Source organism: Notechis scutatus, chromosome 2, assembly GCF_049901735.1.
Source record: "Notechis scutatus isolate UNSWTSFEM ecotype Mainland chromosome 2, rNotScu1.2, whole genome shotgun sequence".
NCBI lineage: Eukaryota > Metazoa > Chordata > Lepidosauria > Squamata > Elapidae > Notechis > Notechis scutatus.
This window is the reverse complement of record NC_142010.1, coordinates 13,690,409-13,705,685: the sequence shown is the minus strand read 5'-3', so window position 1 is coordinate 13,705,685 and position 15,277 is coordinate 13,690,409. Positions and strand designations below refer to the sequence as shown.

The 15,277-nt window shown below is 38.1% G+C and overlaps 3 protein-coding genes across 3 annotated transcripts in view; 2 read left to right on the top strand and 1 right to left on the bottom strand.

Moving 5' to 3' along the window:
* Positions 1 to 15,277, top strand: part of LOC113428989 (uncharacterized) — a 288,768-nt gene that overhangs the window by 678 nt on the left and 272,813 nt on the right. The gene's annotated exons all lie outside the window — the stretch shown is intronic.
* The window catches only part of LOC113428287 (H-2 class II histocompatibility antigen, E-S beta chain-like), a 165,864-nt gene that overhangs the window by 68,405 nt on the left and 82,182 nt on the right, over positions 1 to 15,277 (bottom strand). The window lies entirely within an intron of this gene.
* LOC113427372 (uncharacterized) lies at positions 1,149 to 7,256 on the top strand. The gene is given in 5 exon segments (XM_087953508.1): positions 1,149 to 1,213; positions 1,324 to 1,388; positions 3,141 to 3,270; positions 4,818 to 6,537; positions 6,539 to 7,256. Coding segments are annotated over 4 exon segments (1,998 nt in total). The 5' UTR covers positions 1,149 to 1,213; positions 1,324 to 1,334; the 3' UTR covers positions 6,633 to 7,256.

Here is a 15,277-nt window from a genome sequence, read left to right as displayed (position 1 = left end):
AGCTGGGCGAGGAGGAGGCGGCAGGTTTCGCACCAGGCTCCCCGAGGGCACTATCCTGTCTCTGGAGGGGGAGAGAAGCGGGGGCCTATCTCCAGCTGCCTCCTTCCCAGCCCTGCTTGTGGGGGGCTGGGCCCTGCGCTTGGAGGAGCCGCTTGGGGCTGCGGGCAGGTTGTGGAAGGGGGTCCGGGGGCTGAATCCACCTGTCTGATCCTGGGTGTCGGTTTTTCTCTCCCTCCCAGTTCCGGAACCTCAAAGCCCTCAGAAGCCTTTGCAAGCCAGGATTTCCTCGGCGGGTAAAGGAAGGAAGGAAGGAAGGAAGGACTAGCAGGGATCCGTTCTGTGGTCGCGGAAATGGTCTCATGAAGGAAGAGGCCCCTGGAGACCCCCCAGAGTCCCTGGAGCCCTTTGGAGTTGCTCTGCCGGAGAGAGGAAGGATGGAGACACCCCCTTTGGCCAAGGAGGGGAGCAGAAAAGGCCTCATGACTCTTCAGCCTGGGAGCTGTGGGGAGAGCTGGACCAGAACCGGTCAGAAGGTCCTGCAGGAGGGAACCCTCCTTCCTTCAGAAGTTCCACCCTGGTCCTTCATCCGATGCCGGGAGGCTGAGGGTCCCCGAGGACTTTGCAGCCGACTCCATGACTTGTGCAGGCGCTGGCTGAGCCCAGGAAAGCACAGCAAAGCGCAGATGCTGGACCTGGTGGTTCTGGAGCGGCTTCTGGCTCTCCTGCCCCCAGAGATGGAGGGCTGGGTGCGGGAGTGTGGAGCAGAGACCAGTTCCCAGGCAGTGGCCCTGGCGGAAGGCTTCCTCCTGAGCCAGGTGGAGGAGCAGAAGGAGCAGCTCCAGTGGCAGATGGGAGACTTTAGGGAGCTCGGAAGGTAATAAATAGAGTGTTTGAATGCTTCACTCCTCCTTCCCAAACTTCTCCCACGTTCGTAATATGAGGCAATTCTCCAGTTCTTGTAGGACATTGTTCCACTATTTTCTCACTCAGCCACACAGATGGATATTGGGGGCTTTGAGGTTGTGTTCTGAATATAAGAATCCACTTTATGTCTTGTGACATACATTAATTCTGCTTCTTCCTTCCTCCTATTTGAAATGTTGCACTGTGGAGATCAGAGATCGTGAGGGAAAGAAGAACCCATCAAATCCCCCTCAGGAGCTATTTTTCAGGAAGATCCCTTGGGAAGATCCAAGTCAGGACACCTCAGGAGGTAATGGAAGATCCTCCGATTCCCCATCTGTCTTCCCTTCCCTCCTCTCCTATAGAATACCACCTCCTATTTTGTTAATTATGCATTTTGAAGTTATTTATTCCTTACAGAGAAACAAAGAATGAAGCTTTCTGGTTTTTATGACGATCAAACAGCGGTTGAAACTCCAAATCAAGTAAGAAAGGGAAAAGATATTAGATTTGTATTCTCCCTTCAGGAAGTGAAGCGGGTGTGCAGAGGGCTTTCTCCTGTTTCCCCCCCTTGTTTGGCCTGGATTATTTTTGGGTTCTTCCACAACACGGAGAGCAGAATAGCAGGTTCAAGTTACTGTCGGCCAGCATAGCTTCCCTCTGGTTATCTTGTTATGCTAGGTTCTCCTCCAACTTGTAGTTTACGAGAAGCAATTTTTTAAAAGTCCTTCCAGAAATAGGAATAAATGTATCACAGTGGGAGGAACTGCTAGAGACCCTTTTTGGGGAGTAATTCTTTGACTCGGAATTGTGCAAGGCTAATGAAAAATAAATACACATTACCATTTTAAAAAAGCCTCATTTATAACCTGTAGTTCAAAAATAAGACAATCGTATTAAAAAAATAAAGCAAACTATTAAACTCCAAAGGGAGTGGCCACATTGAGCATGTAATTATGGTACTTTGACCTACAAAATAATTTCCAATCCTCTGATTTGCGCCTCGATTAGGAGATCAAACATTCCCGCTTTGCAAACGCTGAGAAATGACTTTCCCACTGAATTTTCTCCTCTTTCTTTTCTTCCTTTCAGCCAATGGCTCAGACTACTAGATCAATCAATGACAGACAGAGCGATAGATCAGTTGATCCAGAAGTGGGATTAATTTACTGAAAGTCTTTGATGGTTTTGCAGAATGAGTGAACTAGATAAAACTTCCCGAAATATTTCTTCAGTGAAAGCAATTTTCAGATTTTTCCATTTAAAATTAGGACTTGTGTGATGCACAGCCATTTAATTTAGTGCATATCTCTGCTTTGGGAATTTGGGAACAATGGAACAGAATAATAGAGTAGGTAGGGATCTTGGAGGTCTTCTAGTCCAACCCCCTGCTCAGACAGGAAGCCCTATAACATTTCAGATAAATGGCTGTCCAGTTTCTTCATAAACACCTCCAGTGCTGGAGCACCCACAATTTCTGGAGGGAAGTCATTCCACTGATGAATTGGTCTCACTGTCTGGAAATTTCTCTTTACCTGCAGGTTGGTTCTGTCCTTGAACAGTTTCCATCCATTGCTTCTTGGAATTCTGCTATCACGTCTCTCCTAGTCCTCCTTTTCATGAAACTGGACATACCCAATTCCAGCCACCATTCTTTATATACAGTATTTTAGCCTCCAGTCAACTAATAATTTTTGTTGCTCTTCTCTGCACTCTTTCTAGTCTCAAGATCTTTTTTTACATCTGGCAACCAAAACTGGGTGCAATATTCCAAGTGTGGCCTTACCAAGACATTATAAAGTAGTACTAACACTTCATGTCATCTTGATTCTATCCCTCCTAATGCAGCCTATGATTCTGTTGGGTTTTTTTTTTTGGGGGCGGTGTAACTATAGCATGCTGCTGATTCAGGTTTAAGTGGTTGTCTACTAGGACTCCAAGATCCCTGTTGCACTTCCTACTGTGGAAGCCAGGTATCCGCTATTCTATGCCAGTGCATTTGGTTTTTCTTTCCTAAACGTAGAACATTTCTCACGGTTGATTTCGTTTTATTAGATGGGGCCCAATCTGTCGATCCTTCTATATCTCGAGCTTATCTTCTGGAGTGTTGGTATTCCTGTCAGTCTGGTCTTGTGTGCAAGTTTGATGAGTTCCCCTTCTACCCTCTTGTCTAAATGAATGATGAAGATGAACAGATCTCGTGAATTCTCCTTTTCTGCTCTTTTTTCCATGTCCAGGAGGGTCTTGTGTCCTTCAAGGAGGTGGCTGTGTATTTCTCTGAGGAGGAATGGTCTCAGCTGGATCCTGACCAGAAAGCGCTGCATTGGGAAGTCATGCTTGAAAACCATAGGAATGTGGTCTCTCTGGGTAAGAGTTTTCTAGTCCCCAATCAAGAAGAGAGATTATAGTTAGTTTTTTATTAAAATACCACTGATCAGGTATTGTCTTTTGGGAGGAAGAAGGAAAGGATCTGTCCTTGTGGTGCTCCAAAGAAGGAAAGATTCAATGTCTCTTTGTTGAGATACTTTCTGTGCCATTTCTTTTCTGTATTTTTCCATTTCTATTTCAACTTATTTGTGGAGGCTGAAAAGAATGAGGTGTGTGTTAGGATATGTGCAGAGTAATCCTTGTATAAAAAGGATATGTACACGGAAAACGGTTTATGAGAACAGTTATGAATAAATATACAGCCACACAGAGTTAAACAAGTTTTGTAAATGTTTATTTGAAGAAATAGCACAATTCAATAAACAGTCCATGTCATACACGTTTTTTATCAGTCCCGAAATATCCAGTTATAAACTCTTCTTACCCGTTTCACGTCTTTTACAGCAGCAATATCAAACCATAATACAACAGATAAATTTTGATATCAAAAGAATATCAAAATAAACAGGGTTAGTCAGTATCGGTCCGTACTCAGTATCAGTATCAAGAGAGGTCATCAGTGAAAAAGAGTTAAACCATGATCTATAGCTCCCTCTTATGGCAACTTGTAGCATAATCAACCAACCAGAACACAACATAATACTTTACAGTATTTTTCCTTAAAGCTACAAACATATATATTTGTAGTTTATATATTGTCAACCCAACTACGTTATTTACATATACATATCAGTATGCTTTTATGTGTCCTCTGGATGTCATGTGAGAGGAGTGTGTTGTCATTTGTCCTCTGAAACCTCCCCACATTTAGGCAAAAAAAATATGCACAGGTACAGTATATGTGGTACCTTGTTCAATAGTAATAACTGTAAGAGGGATCTTGGAGTCCTAATGGACAACCATTTAAATATGATCGAGCCGTGTGCAACAGCTGCCAAAAAAGTCGACACATTTCTATGCTGCATAAACAGAGGGATAGAATCAAGATCACGTGAAGCGTTAATACCTCTTGGTAATGCCTTAGTAAGGCCACACTTGGAATCCTGCATCCAGTTTTGGTTGCCACGATTGTAAAAAGGATGTTGAGACTCTAGAAAGAGTGCAGAGAAGAGCAACAAAGATGATTAGGGGACTAGAGACTAAAACCTATAAAGAACGGTTGCTGGAATTAGTTATGTCTAGTTTAATGAAAAGAAGGACTGGGGAGACATGATCGCAGTTTTCCATTATCTCAGGGGCTGCCACAAAAAAGAGGGAATCAAGCTATTCTATTCCTTAACTCAAAACTGATTCTGAGTGAGAATTGCATATACAGTATATACATAATTGTAAAGAAAGAGATGTTTTCTAGATCTTTTCAAAGCTTTCATGACTCATGAATATAGAAATATCACACCACTGTAGGCATGCAAACATACTACCTAATGGAATTTTGGAGAAATTCAGAAGGAAATTCACTTGACTTTCTACACTTCGATCTTTTTCTCTAACCTTGTTATCATTTTCATTTCCCTTTTGCTTTGAAGGTAATAATGGGCAGGAAAATCAAGATTCCTGTGAACTGTTCCAAGTGATCAATGCTAAAGATGGAACGGAGAAGTTTGGAATTCGAATGGAATTTGAAAGCCATGAGAGAAACCAATCAAAGAATTGGAATCAGGAAAGCTCATCTTCCACTGATGCTCCAATGCAAGACTTTTTTGCCCAAGAAGAGAAAATACGGAAAAAATATGCTGGAAAAAGTATTAACCTATTCAAAGGTAAAGTACAAGTAAATGAACACTATTTAACCCAAAACAAAAGAGAAGATGCTATAAGGAGAGAAAACGGACAAAATTACAATGGGACATTCATTCTTTCTCTTGGGAATAATTTCCTTACATCTCAAAAAATGATTGACACAAAAGAGAAGCCTTATAAATGTTTGGAATGTGGAAAATGTTTTAGAAGAAGCTCGCAACTTACTGTCCATAAAAGGATCCATTTGGGAGTGAGACCATATAAATGTATAAAGTGTGGAAAGACCTTTGCTCAAAGTGGTCATCTTATTTCCCATAAGTTCATCCACACAGGGGAGAAGCCATATAAATGCATGGAGTGTGGAAAAACCTTTGCTCGAAAATATCATCTTACTTCCCATAAGATGATCCACACAGGAGAGAAACCGTATAAATGCATGGAGTGTGGAAAGACGTTTACTGAGAGCAGTGGCCTTAGAAGCCACAAAAAGATCCACTCAGGAGAGAAACCCTATAAATGCATGGAGTGTGGAAAGACGTTTACTGATCGCAGTGGACTTAGAAACCACAAAAAGATCCACTCAGGAGAGAAACCATATAAATGCGTGGAGTGTGGAAAGACCTTTGCTCAAAAACATCATCTTATTTCCCATAAGATGATCCACACAGGAGAGAAGCCATTTAAATGCATGGAGTGTGGAAAGACCTTTGCTCGAAGAGATTATCTTACTTCTCATAAGATGATCCACACAGGAGAGAAGCCGTATAAATGCATGGAGTGTGGAAAGACGTTTACTGATCGCAGCGGACTTAGAAACCACAAAAAGATCCACTCAGGAGAGAAACCATATAAATGCATGGAGTGTGGAAAGACCTTTGCTCAAAAACATCATCTTATTTCCCATAAGATGATCCACACTGGAGAGAAGCCATTTAAATGCACAGAATGTGGAAAATCCTTTGTTCAGGACAGTCATCTTAAAATGCACAAAAAGATCCACTCAGGAGAGAAACCATTTAAATGCATGGAGTGTGGAAAGATGTTTACTCGTGGCAGTGGACTTAGAAGACACAAAAAGATCCACACAGTAGAGAAACTATATAAATGCATGGAGAGTGGAAAGACCTTTGCTCAAAAACATCATCTTATTTCCCATAAATTAATCCACACAGGAGAGAAACCATTTAAATGCATGGAGTGTGGAAAGACCTTTGCTCTGAGCAGTAGCCTTAAAAGCCACAAAAACCTCCATACAGGAGAGAAACCATTTAAATGCATGGACTGTGGAAAGACCTTTGCTTGGAGCAAGAGCCTTAGAAGCCACAAAAAGATTCACACAGGGAAGAAACCATTTAAATGCATGGAGTGTGGAAAGACCTTTGCTTGGAGCAAGAGCCTTAGAAGCCACAAAATGATCCACACAGGGAAGAAGCCATATAAATGCATGGAGTGTGGAAAGACGTTTACTTATAGCAGTGGACTTAGAAGACACAAAAAGCTCCACACACAAGCTATTTAAATGCATGGAATGTGGAAAGTCCTTTGCTCGTAGATATAAACTTATTTCCCATAAGATGATCCACACGAAAGAAGCCATATAAATGTATGGAATTTGGAAAGGCCTTTGCTCTTAGATGAAATGTTATTTCCCATTAGAAATTAGGTGAAGGAATATTATTGTTATATAGGAATTAAATACAAAGCGGGTTGACAATTAGAAACATGTTGATATAATTAACATGAACAGAAGTATAAATAAGCTAATAGAAGAAATGAGTTAAAATTATTTCGTTACACTATCATTTTTGTTACTAGTATGTATGTTGATACTTGTTTTTTCTTTTGCTTTTTCATAAATGATATGCCCTGACAATATATTGTATTCAAAATGGATAAATGAATAAAACATATAGTCAAATAAAATAAAATGCATGGAATGTGGAAAGAGTTTTGTTCAGAATGGTCATCTTATTTTTCATAAAGGGGTCCATGCTCGGGAGAAACTATATAGCAATAGCAATTCCACTTAGACTTATGTACCACTTCACAATGCTTTACCCCACTCTCTGAGCAGTTTACAAAGTCAGCTTATTGTCCCCAGCAATCGGAAAAAAGTATATAGATTCTTAGACGGCTTGAGATGGTGGCAAGATAACAGATTAACAGAGTTGGGAGGGATCCTGGAGGTCATCTAGTGCAACCCCTGTCCGAGGAAAGGAGGGGAAGCGCAGGAGAAACGGCCCAAAATTTACCCTGGGATTTTCATCAGGGGCCCCTTTGCGAGGAAAAGGGGAGGTCTTCCTGACCCACAGAAGGAAAGGGGGGTTGGGGGAGACCAGAAGGAGCCAGTTCATCCATATGTTCCGAGTTCTGAGCAAGGGAGACGCATTTCTCACAAAGGGCCAATGGGGCCATTTAACCTGAAGGAGGAGATTTGGGGAGGAATTTCAGTCCCTCTTTCACAGCTTCACTTCTCCCTGGTGGCTCCAGATTCCTTTCACAGCACAACTCGGGAACGATGGGAGGGTAGAGCAGGAGCCTCTGGAGGGTCATCATATCCTCCCTCTCTCCCTTCTTCCTCCCTCCTTCCCTCCCTCCGATTTCACCTTCCTTCCTTTAATCCTGCATATTATGGCTCGTTATTGTTCATATTCATTAAAGAATGCTGTGTCGCTTAGAAGCTCAACAAAAGTAACTGCAGCTGTTCTTTGTGGCTGAAGCTGTCCTGGGCTGTCATCTCTCTCTCCCTCTCCCTCTCCCTCTGTTCTACCGTCCCTCCCTCTCACACTCCCCCCGTCCTTGGGAAAGGAGGGCACCTATTCCCCATCCCTGCCTTTAATAATCAGGACTTTGTGTCATGTGACATACATTAATTCTGCTTCTTTTTTCCTTCCTCCTATTTGAAGCGCTACACTGTGGAGATCAGAGATCCTGAGGGAAAGAAGAACCCATCAAATCCCCCTCAGGAGCTATTTTTCAGGAGGATCCTTTGGGAAGGTCCAAGTCAGGACACCTCAGGAAGTAATGGAAGATCCTCCGATCCTCCCATCTGTCTTCCCTTCGCTCTCCCTTCTCCCCTATAGAATACCTCCTTCTATTTTGTTAATTATGCATTTTGAAATTATTTCTTCCTTACAGAGAAACAAAGAATGAAGCTTCCTGGTTGTTATGAGGGAGATCAAACAGCGGTTGAACCTCCAAATCAAGTAAGAAAGGGAAAAGAGATTGTATTTGTATTCTCCCTTCAGGAAGTGAAGTGGGTGTGCAGAGGGCTTTCTCCTTCTATTTTCCCCCCTTGTTTGGCCTGGATTATTTTTGTGTTCTTCCACAACATGGAGTGCAAAATAGCAGGTTCAAGTTGCTGTCGGCCAGCACAGCTTCCTCTGGTTATCTTGTTCTGCTAGGTACAACTTTGAGTTTACAAGAAGCAATTTTTAAAAAGTCCTTCCAGAAATAGGAACTGCTAGAGACCCTTTTGGGGGGGAAATTCTTTGACTCGGAATTGTGCAAGGCTAATAAAAAACACTGGCATTCCCACATTACCATTTTTTAAAAAGCCTAATTTATAACCTGTAGTTCAAAAATAAATAAATTGTATTAAAAAATAAAGCAGACTATTAAAATCCAAATTGAGTGGCCATTTTGAGCATGTAATTATGGTACTTTGTGCTATAATTTTTTTTTTAGAGTTTTAAAATAGATTTTTATTTACAAAAGATTAAAACACAAACAAACATACAAATATGTAAGAATCAAAAGAATATCAATGGAACAATAAACGTATTTCTTTCTATTATATTTGATATTAAGATTGATAGCTCATAGTAAACTGTAGTAAGTAATCATTGGCAAGTATTCCTTATCTGTTATCAATTACCTATTAATAAATAATATATTATTCTGCTATTACTATTGGATTATAACTGAATTGGTGAATAGGCTCGAATGGAGCCTTCATAATATTTATATAATAGACAAGAAGTTTGAAATCGTTATTATTATACATTCAATATATACAACTATAGTATGTGTCCTGGGTTCATTTATTCTGTATACCTTTTTTCTTGTGCTCTACCCAGCTGTACCACTTATCCCAAACCAAATAATACTTTGTCTCTTCCTTCCCATTTAATTTGAGCATGAGCCTCTCCATTTTGGCACATTTATAGCTTTTTTGAATAATAATGTGTATCGGTGGTACATTGGCCTTTTCCAATATTGCGCTAAAAAATTAGCACCACTGTTAATAAGTGGATGATCAGATATCTCACTTTGGGAGGGTATTCCCCTTTAATCATTTCCAAGAGGAACTGTTCCGGTTTCCACTCCAGTCCACATTCATTAATTTCTTCTATCCATATTCTTATCCTTGTCCAATATTTTTTAATCTCGGCATGTCCACCAAAGATGGAAATAGGTACCAAGTTTCTCTTTGCATTTCCAACAGCTTGGATCTGCTGTTGGATATATTTTAGCTAATCTAGAAGGTGCCAGATGCCATCTATATATCATTTTCTATAAATTTTCCTAATATGGTATTGATTTTGTAAATGTAAGATTTTTTTGCCAAATTTCCTCCCAATCATCCAAATCTATATTATAACCAAAGTTTCTTGCCCAAGCTAACATTTCACAATTTCGATATCATATTTTTCTCCGGGGCCAGGAGTATTTTATCTAATTGAGTATCTTTTGTTTCCAATCCGTGTTCTTTTGCGTCCCTAATTTTTATTTGAAAGTAGGACCAGTTGTCAATAAATATTCTTTGGGATTTTAGCGCCTGAATCGATTTAAGTGATCCCTCATTATCTAGTATTTGGTGGTATTTAAGCTTTTTGCTAATGTCCATCGTGTTAGGATGGAACATCGCCTCCATTGTTGAAAGCCACCTTGGGATTTTAGTATAATGGTTTATTCTAATATCTATCCAGATTTTAATCAAGGATTTACGTAAAGTGTGTCTGGAGAAATATGAATGACTTTTATTATTTGGGTTCCACAAAAATGCGTGCCATCCTATTTGCAAATCATGGCCCTCGAGTGTTAAAATTCTTTTGTTTTCCAATTTAATCCAGTCTTTTATCCACACTACTGCCGTCGCTTCGTAGTAGGTCTCCCAGGCAGGGAGACCAAGGCCACCTCTGCTTTTATTCTCTTGTAAATATATATTTTTTTATTCTCGTTTTTTTTTCCTGCCCAAATGAATTTCATAATGATTTTGTCCACTTCTTTAAAAAAAAATTTGTCCAATAGTACCGGAATTGTTTGAAATAAATACAAGATTTTGGGTAGGACATTCATCTTAATCTTTGCTATTCTACCTAATAGTGAAATTTGCATTTTGTTCCACTTTTCCAAATCCTTTACAATTTGTTGTAATAATTTGGTATAATTGTCCTCCCTCAGGGATAATGTTCTAGGTGTTAGCCAAATGCTTATTTAATCTTATTCACAATTTCTAATCCCATTGTTTCCTCTAGTTCTTTTTGCTTACTGTTTGTTAGATTTTTAACTAACATTTTGGTCTTTTCCCTATTAATTTTTAATCCTGCCAATTTACCAAATTTGTCCATTTCATTTAATAATACTGGTTCCGAATCTATTGGTTCTTCTATGACAAATACCATGTCATCCGCAAATGCTTGTAATTTGTACTCTTGACTTTTAATTTTTGTTCCCTTAATTTCTTTGTTCGATCTAATTCTGTCCAATAATGTTTCTAGGATTGTTATGAAGAGCAGAGGTGACAATGGGCATCCCTGCCTGACGCCCTTCTTTATCTCAAATGGTTTGGTAGCTTCTCCATTTATCAGTACATTTGCCTTTTGTGTGGCGTAAATTGAATTTAGCATATTTGCAAAATTACCACCAAATTTCATCAAGTTAATCTGGTGTTTCATAAAATCTCAGTTGAGGATATCAAAGGCCTTTTGTGCATCCAGGAAGACAAGGGCCACTTGATTTCCTGGGTGCAGCTCATAAAATTCTAATATATCTATTATCATTCTCGTATTATACCTAAACTGTCTCGTGGGAAGGAATCCATTTTGGTCAGGGTGAATTTTGTCGTTGAGCACTTTTTTTAGTCTTTCTGCCATTATAGTCATGAAAATTTTATAGTCTGAGTTTAGAAGAGATATTGGTCTGTAGTTCTTTATTTGATTGGCATCTGCACCCTCTTTGGGGATTAGTGTTATATACGCTTCCTTCCATGATTCTGGAATTTTAGCTTTCAGTAATACCTCATTGAAGATCTCTAGCAACACATTCTCTAATACCTCTCCTATCTCTTTATATAACTCACTTGGAAAACCGTCTGACCCTGGGGCTTTATTGTTCTTTTGTTTTTTGATCACCTCTTTTAGTTCACTCAAGGTTATTTCTTTATTAAGTAACTCCTTTTTATCCTCTGATAGTGGATGTATAGCTCCTTCTTTCAAATATTCTTCTATTTTGTTTAAATCTACTTTATCTTGTTTATATAAATTCTCAAAATACTCTCTTACAATTACCTTCTTTTTTCCCAATTCAGTCTCTATTACTCCATTTTTGTTCACTAACTGGTATATTGTTCTTTTCTGATTTTCTTTTTTTAATTTATACGCTAGCCATCTACCAGGTTTATTTGTGTGCTCGAAATAATTTTGTTTTGTATATTGTAGCTTCTTAATTAATTCTTCCTGGTCTAAAATGTTCATTTCATGCTTTGCTAGCACCAGCTCATTTCTAATTTGCTCACCTCCCAGAGTTTCCATTTGTCTGTTCTCCAAATCTTCTATTTTTTTTATTAGGGTATTTTGTTTTCCCATCTTTTTTTATTTCTATTTGCTATATATGCTATAGATTCCCCTTAAATACGCCTTTGTTGTGTCCCAGAGATTCTGCAATGAGGTATACTGTTTTTAATTCAATTCAAAAAAACCGATTAATTCTTCCCTAATTTTTTGGGTGTAACTTTTTTCTTTCAATAGTTGCGAATTAAGTGTCCGTCTACTTTTCTTATGGATTCGGTCCTTTCAATCTATTTGCAGCGAGTTGTGGTCTGCCCAGGTGTTAGTTAAAATCTTTATTTCCTGGATCTCCTTAAATAAGTCACTGTTTACCCATGCCACATCCAATCTAGACCATGATTTATGCGGACTGGAGTAGAAAGTGAACTGAGTCACCCCTGGGTTTAGCTTCCTCCAAGCATCCACTAATTCTAGTTCTTCGGCCATCTCAAAAAATCTTTTGGGCAATACATTCCTTTTTTTTATGCTTTTGTTCACATGCATAATCTTGATTGTTATTTGCAATTGCGTTGTACTCTCCAAATATACAAATTCTTGGGTTGCCAATCTCTATCAATTTCTCATGTAAAGTTTTATAAAATTCATTCTGATTTTTATTAGGGGCATATATCCCCACTAACAGCATGTTTTTATTTTGTAGGACCACCTCTACCATTAATATTCTCTCCATTGTATCGTTATAAATCAATTTTGAGGTTATTTTCTCTTTATACAGTACCACTCCTCTTTTTTTTTCCTCTGCTAATGTTGTGTACATTTTCCCCAATCTTTTATTTTGTAGATAGCTCTGATTCTGTTTTTTAATATGAACCTCTTGGAGGCCTATTATATCGGCTCTGCTTCTCTAATTGGAAAAATATTCTCTTCCTCTTAGGTAGGTCATTTAATCCATTAATGTTCATCGATATTAGTTTCATTCCTCTTTCCGTTTACCCTCTAGTTTTTATCCCTCATTAGTTTTAGCTGTTGTTTGACTCCTAGTTCTCACTCCTGTCTCTTCTCGAATGGCTATTTCTTCTCTTTTTTCCTTCTCTTTCTCTCTCTCCCTCCCTCTAGCTTTCGATTGGGATTCTTCTTGGCTTGAAGTCTCGGGCTTATCTATACTACTCAGTTCCTCTTCTATTCCACCTATTTGTTCGAAGAAGTCTTGTGCCTTTGTTAAACTGTCTATTTTCACTCTCTTCTCCTTCCATGTTTCCAAGATACCCCCTGGAGTGATCCATCTAAAGGAAATGCTTTTTTTATTAAGATAATTAGTGAGGAATCTGTAATCTTTCCTCTGCTCACGGACTCTTCTTGGCACCTGCTTCAGCACAATTACTTCTCTACCTTTATACTTTATTGTTTCCTATCTTGAGATCCTGTAGATTATATCCTTAACTCGCCTCCTAGCAAACCTGATATGAACTTCCCGGGGGAGTCTGTGCCTCCTTGCGTAACTTGTGTGAACTCTATACACGTCATCCAATTTGTTTACTATCTCATTTTTTACTATCTCTATGTAAGAGTTCCGCTAGTATTTCGGCCATTGTCAATGCTAGGTTTTCTTCTCTATCTTCCTCCACATTCTGAAATCTAAGGTAATAGAAGGCTCTGTCCATCTCGAGGTGGATTAAAGTCTCTTCCATCTCTTTGTTCTGGTCTGTAATTTTTTGATCTATACGTTCTAGTTCTCCGTTTGGTTGGCTTGTTCTTCAGTTATTCTAATTTTTTCTTCATTTATCTTGATGGATTCCTGAATCTGGCCTATTTTCCCATCCAAGTTCCTGATTTCAATTTTCATTTCCCCTATTTCATCTTTCAATTCTGTTTTCATTGTTTCTCTATCAGTCCTACTTTCAGTGTGGTTTTTTGACATCGATTCCTGGAGTGCCAACATCATTTCTTTTTTCTTTTTTTTTTTTTGAAACAAATTTTATTGATTTTAAAGACAAACAAACCATCATTAATCTTTAAATACATAAAACCTCTCCATTATTAACTTTACAAGTCAAATAAAATATTATTTTATACAACATAGTTCTGTTTTTCACCATTTCAATATCATCTTCATTCCTCTCTGTCTTGTTTAACATTATTCTCATCCAACATTCCTCCGAGGTTTTATTAATTCTCAAAGAAAACATAGACACACAAAACACAAAAATGTAAAACTTCTTTTAAGAAAGTAGTTTGGCCCCAGATTACCTCTCTTTGTATGGACTTCAATTAAATTCGTGCTCATCTTATATACCATTACCTATCTTATTTACCATTCTATATCTTCTATATAACTTTTCCCCGCTTTTTAAATCATTATATTTGTATTTTTTGTCCATTCTTTCCAAATTATCCATTCATCTCATTCCCTACAGCAAGTATAAAAAAAAAAATTCTCCTGAAATCACTGATCAAGGTATGATGCCTTTCTATCCTCCCCCTAAAAATATTTAAAATAACACCTAATACCCAATCTGATTCTGCTTAGTACATTCAACCTACTAACCTATAAAGAGAAAAAATAATAAGTCCATAATGATTAATATAATTAAATAAATCTAAATTTTAAATCTTATAACATTCCAATTGTCTATTTCAAGAAACAAGTGCTACAATAATGAGTTTATAATAAGATCAAAACAACAGTAAATTAAACTTTTTAATTAAACTCAATATTTTAAACATTCCTTTTAATCTTTTATTAAATTTTAAAATCTATCATTACTAAACATTTCAATATTTTAATCTTTTGTTAATTCTTATAACATTCTAGTTTTCTATTTCTAATACAAATACTACAATACCATCTTATGTACCTTGCAGAATCTTCTTTTTTAAAGAAATTATACATTACCCTTTATCCCTAAACAAAATTCCTTTTTCCCCATCTTGTTTTATACCTTTGTGGCTTTTCCCTCCCTTTTCCCTTCCTTTCTTATCCCACCTAACCCTTTAGCTTCCCCTCTCTGTTGTATTCCTTTCTCCTTTTGCTCAGTAACATTAACATTGAGTTGGTTTTGCATCTTATTTTTTCCTTTCTTAAGTATTTTTTTAAGTCTTAAGTCCTTCATTTTCCTTCCTTTCTTTCTCCTTTCTCTCTTAACTAAATTTTTAGATTCATTGAAGATGGCGTCTTCTTCTTCTTTTTCTCCTTCCGTTTCCTCCATCTGTTGTTGTATTTGATAATTAACAATCGCCATTTCTAAAGAGAGGAAGGCTTCTTTCACAGCGTCCTTTCTTTCTTCATATTCTCTAAGTTCATCAACAGATAAAGCCATTCTTTATTCTTCTTCTTAAAGCAACCAAAATGTTTCAAAAGTTAGAGCAATTCCCCAAAGTTCCAGAGAGAGTCAATCAGTCCAAACAATACACAAAATTCTCACTTTCTCTTCCTGGGGAGGTATCAAAGGGAAAGGAAAAAACCTCCAATCTATACTTTAAAGCCTTATTGCAATTAATTTCTGGTCTCAAGATCT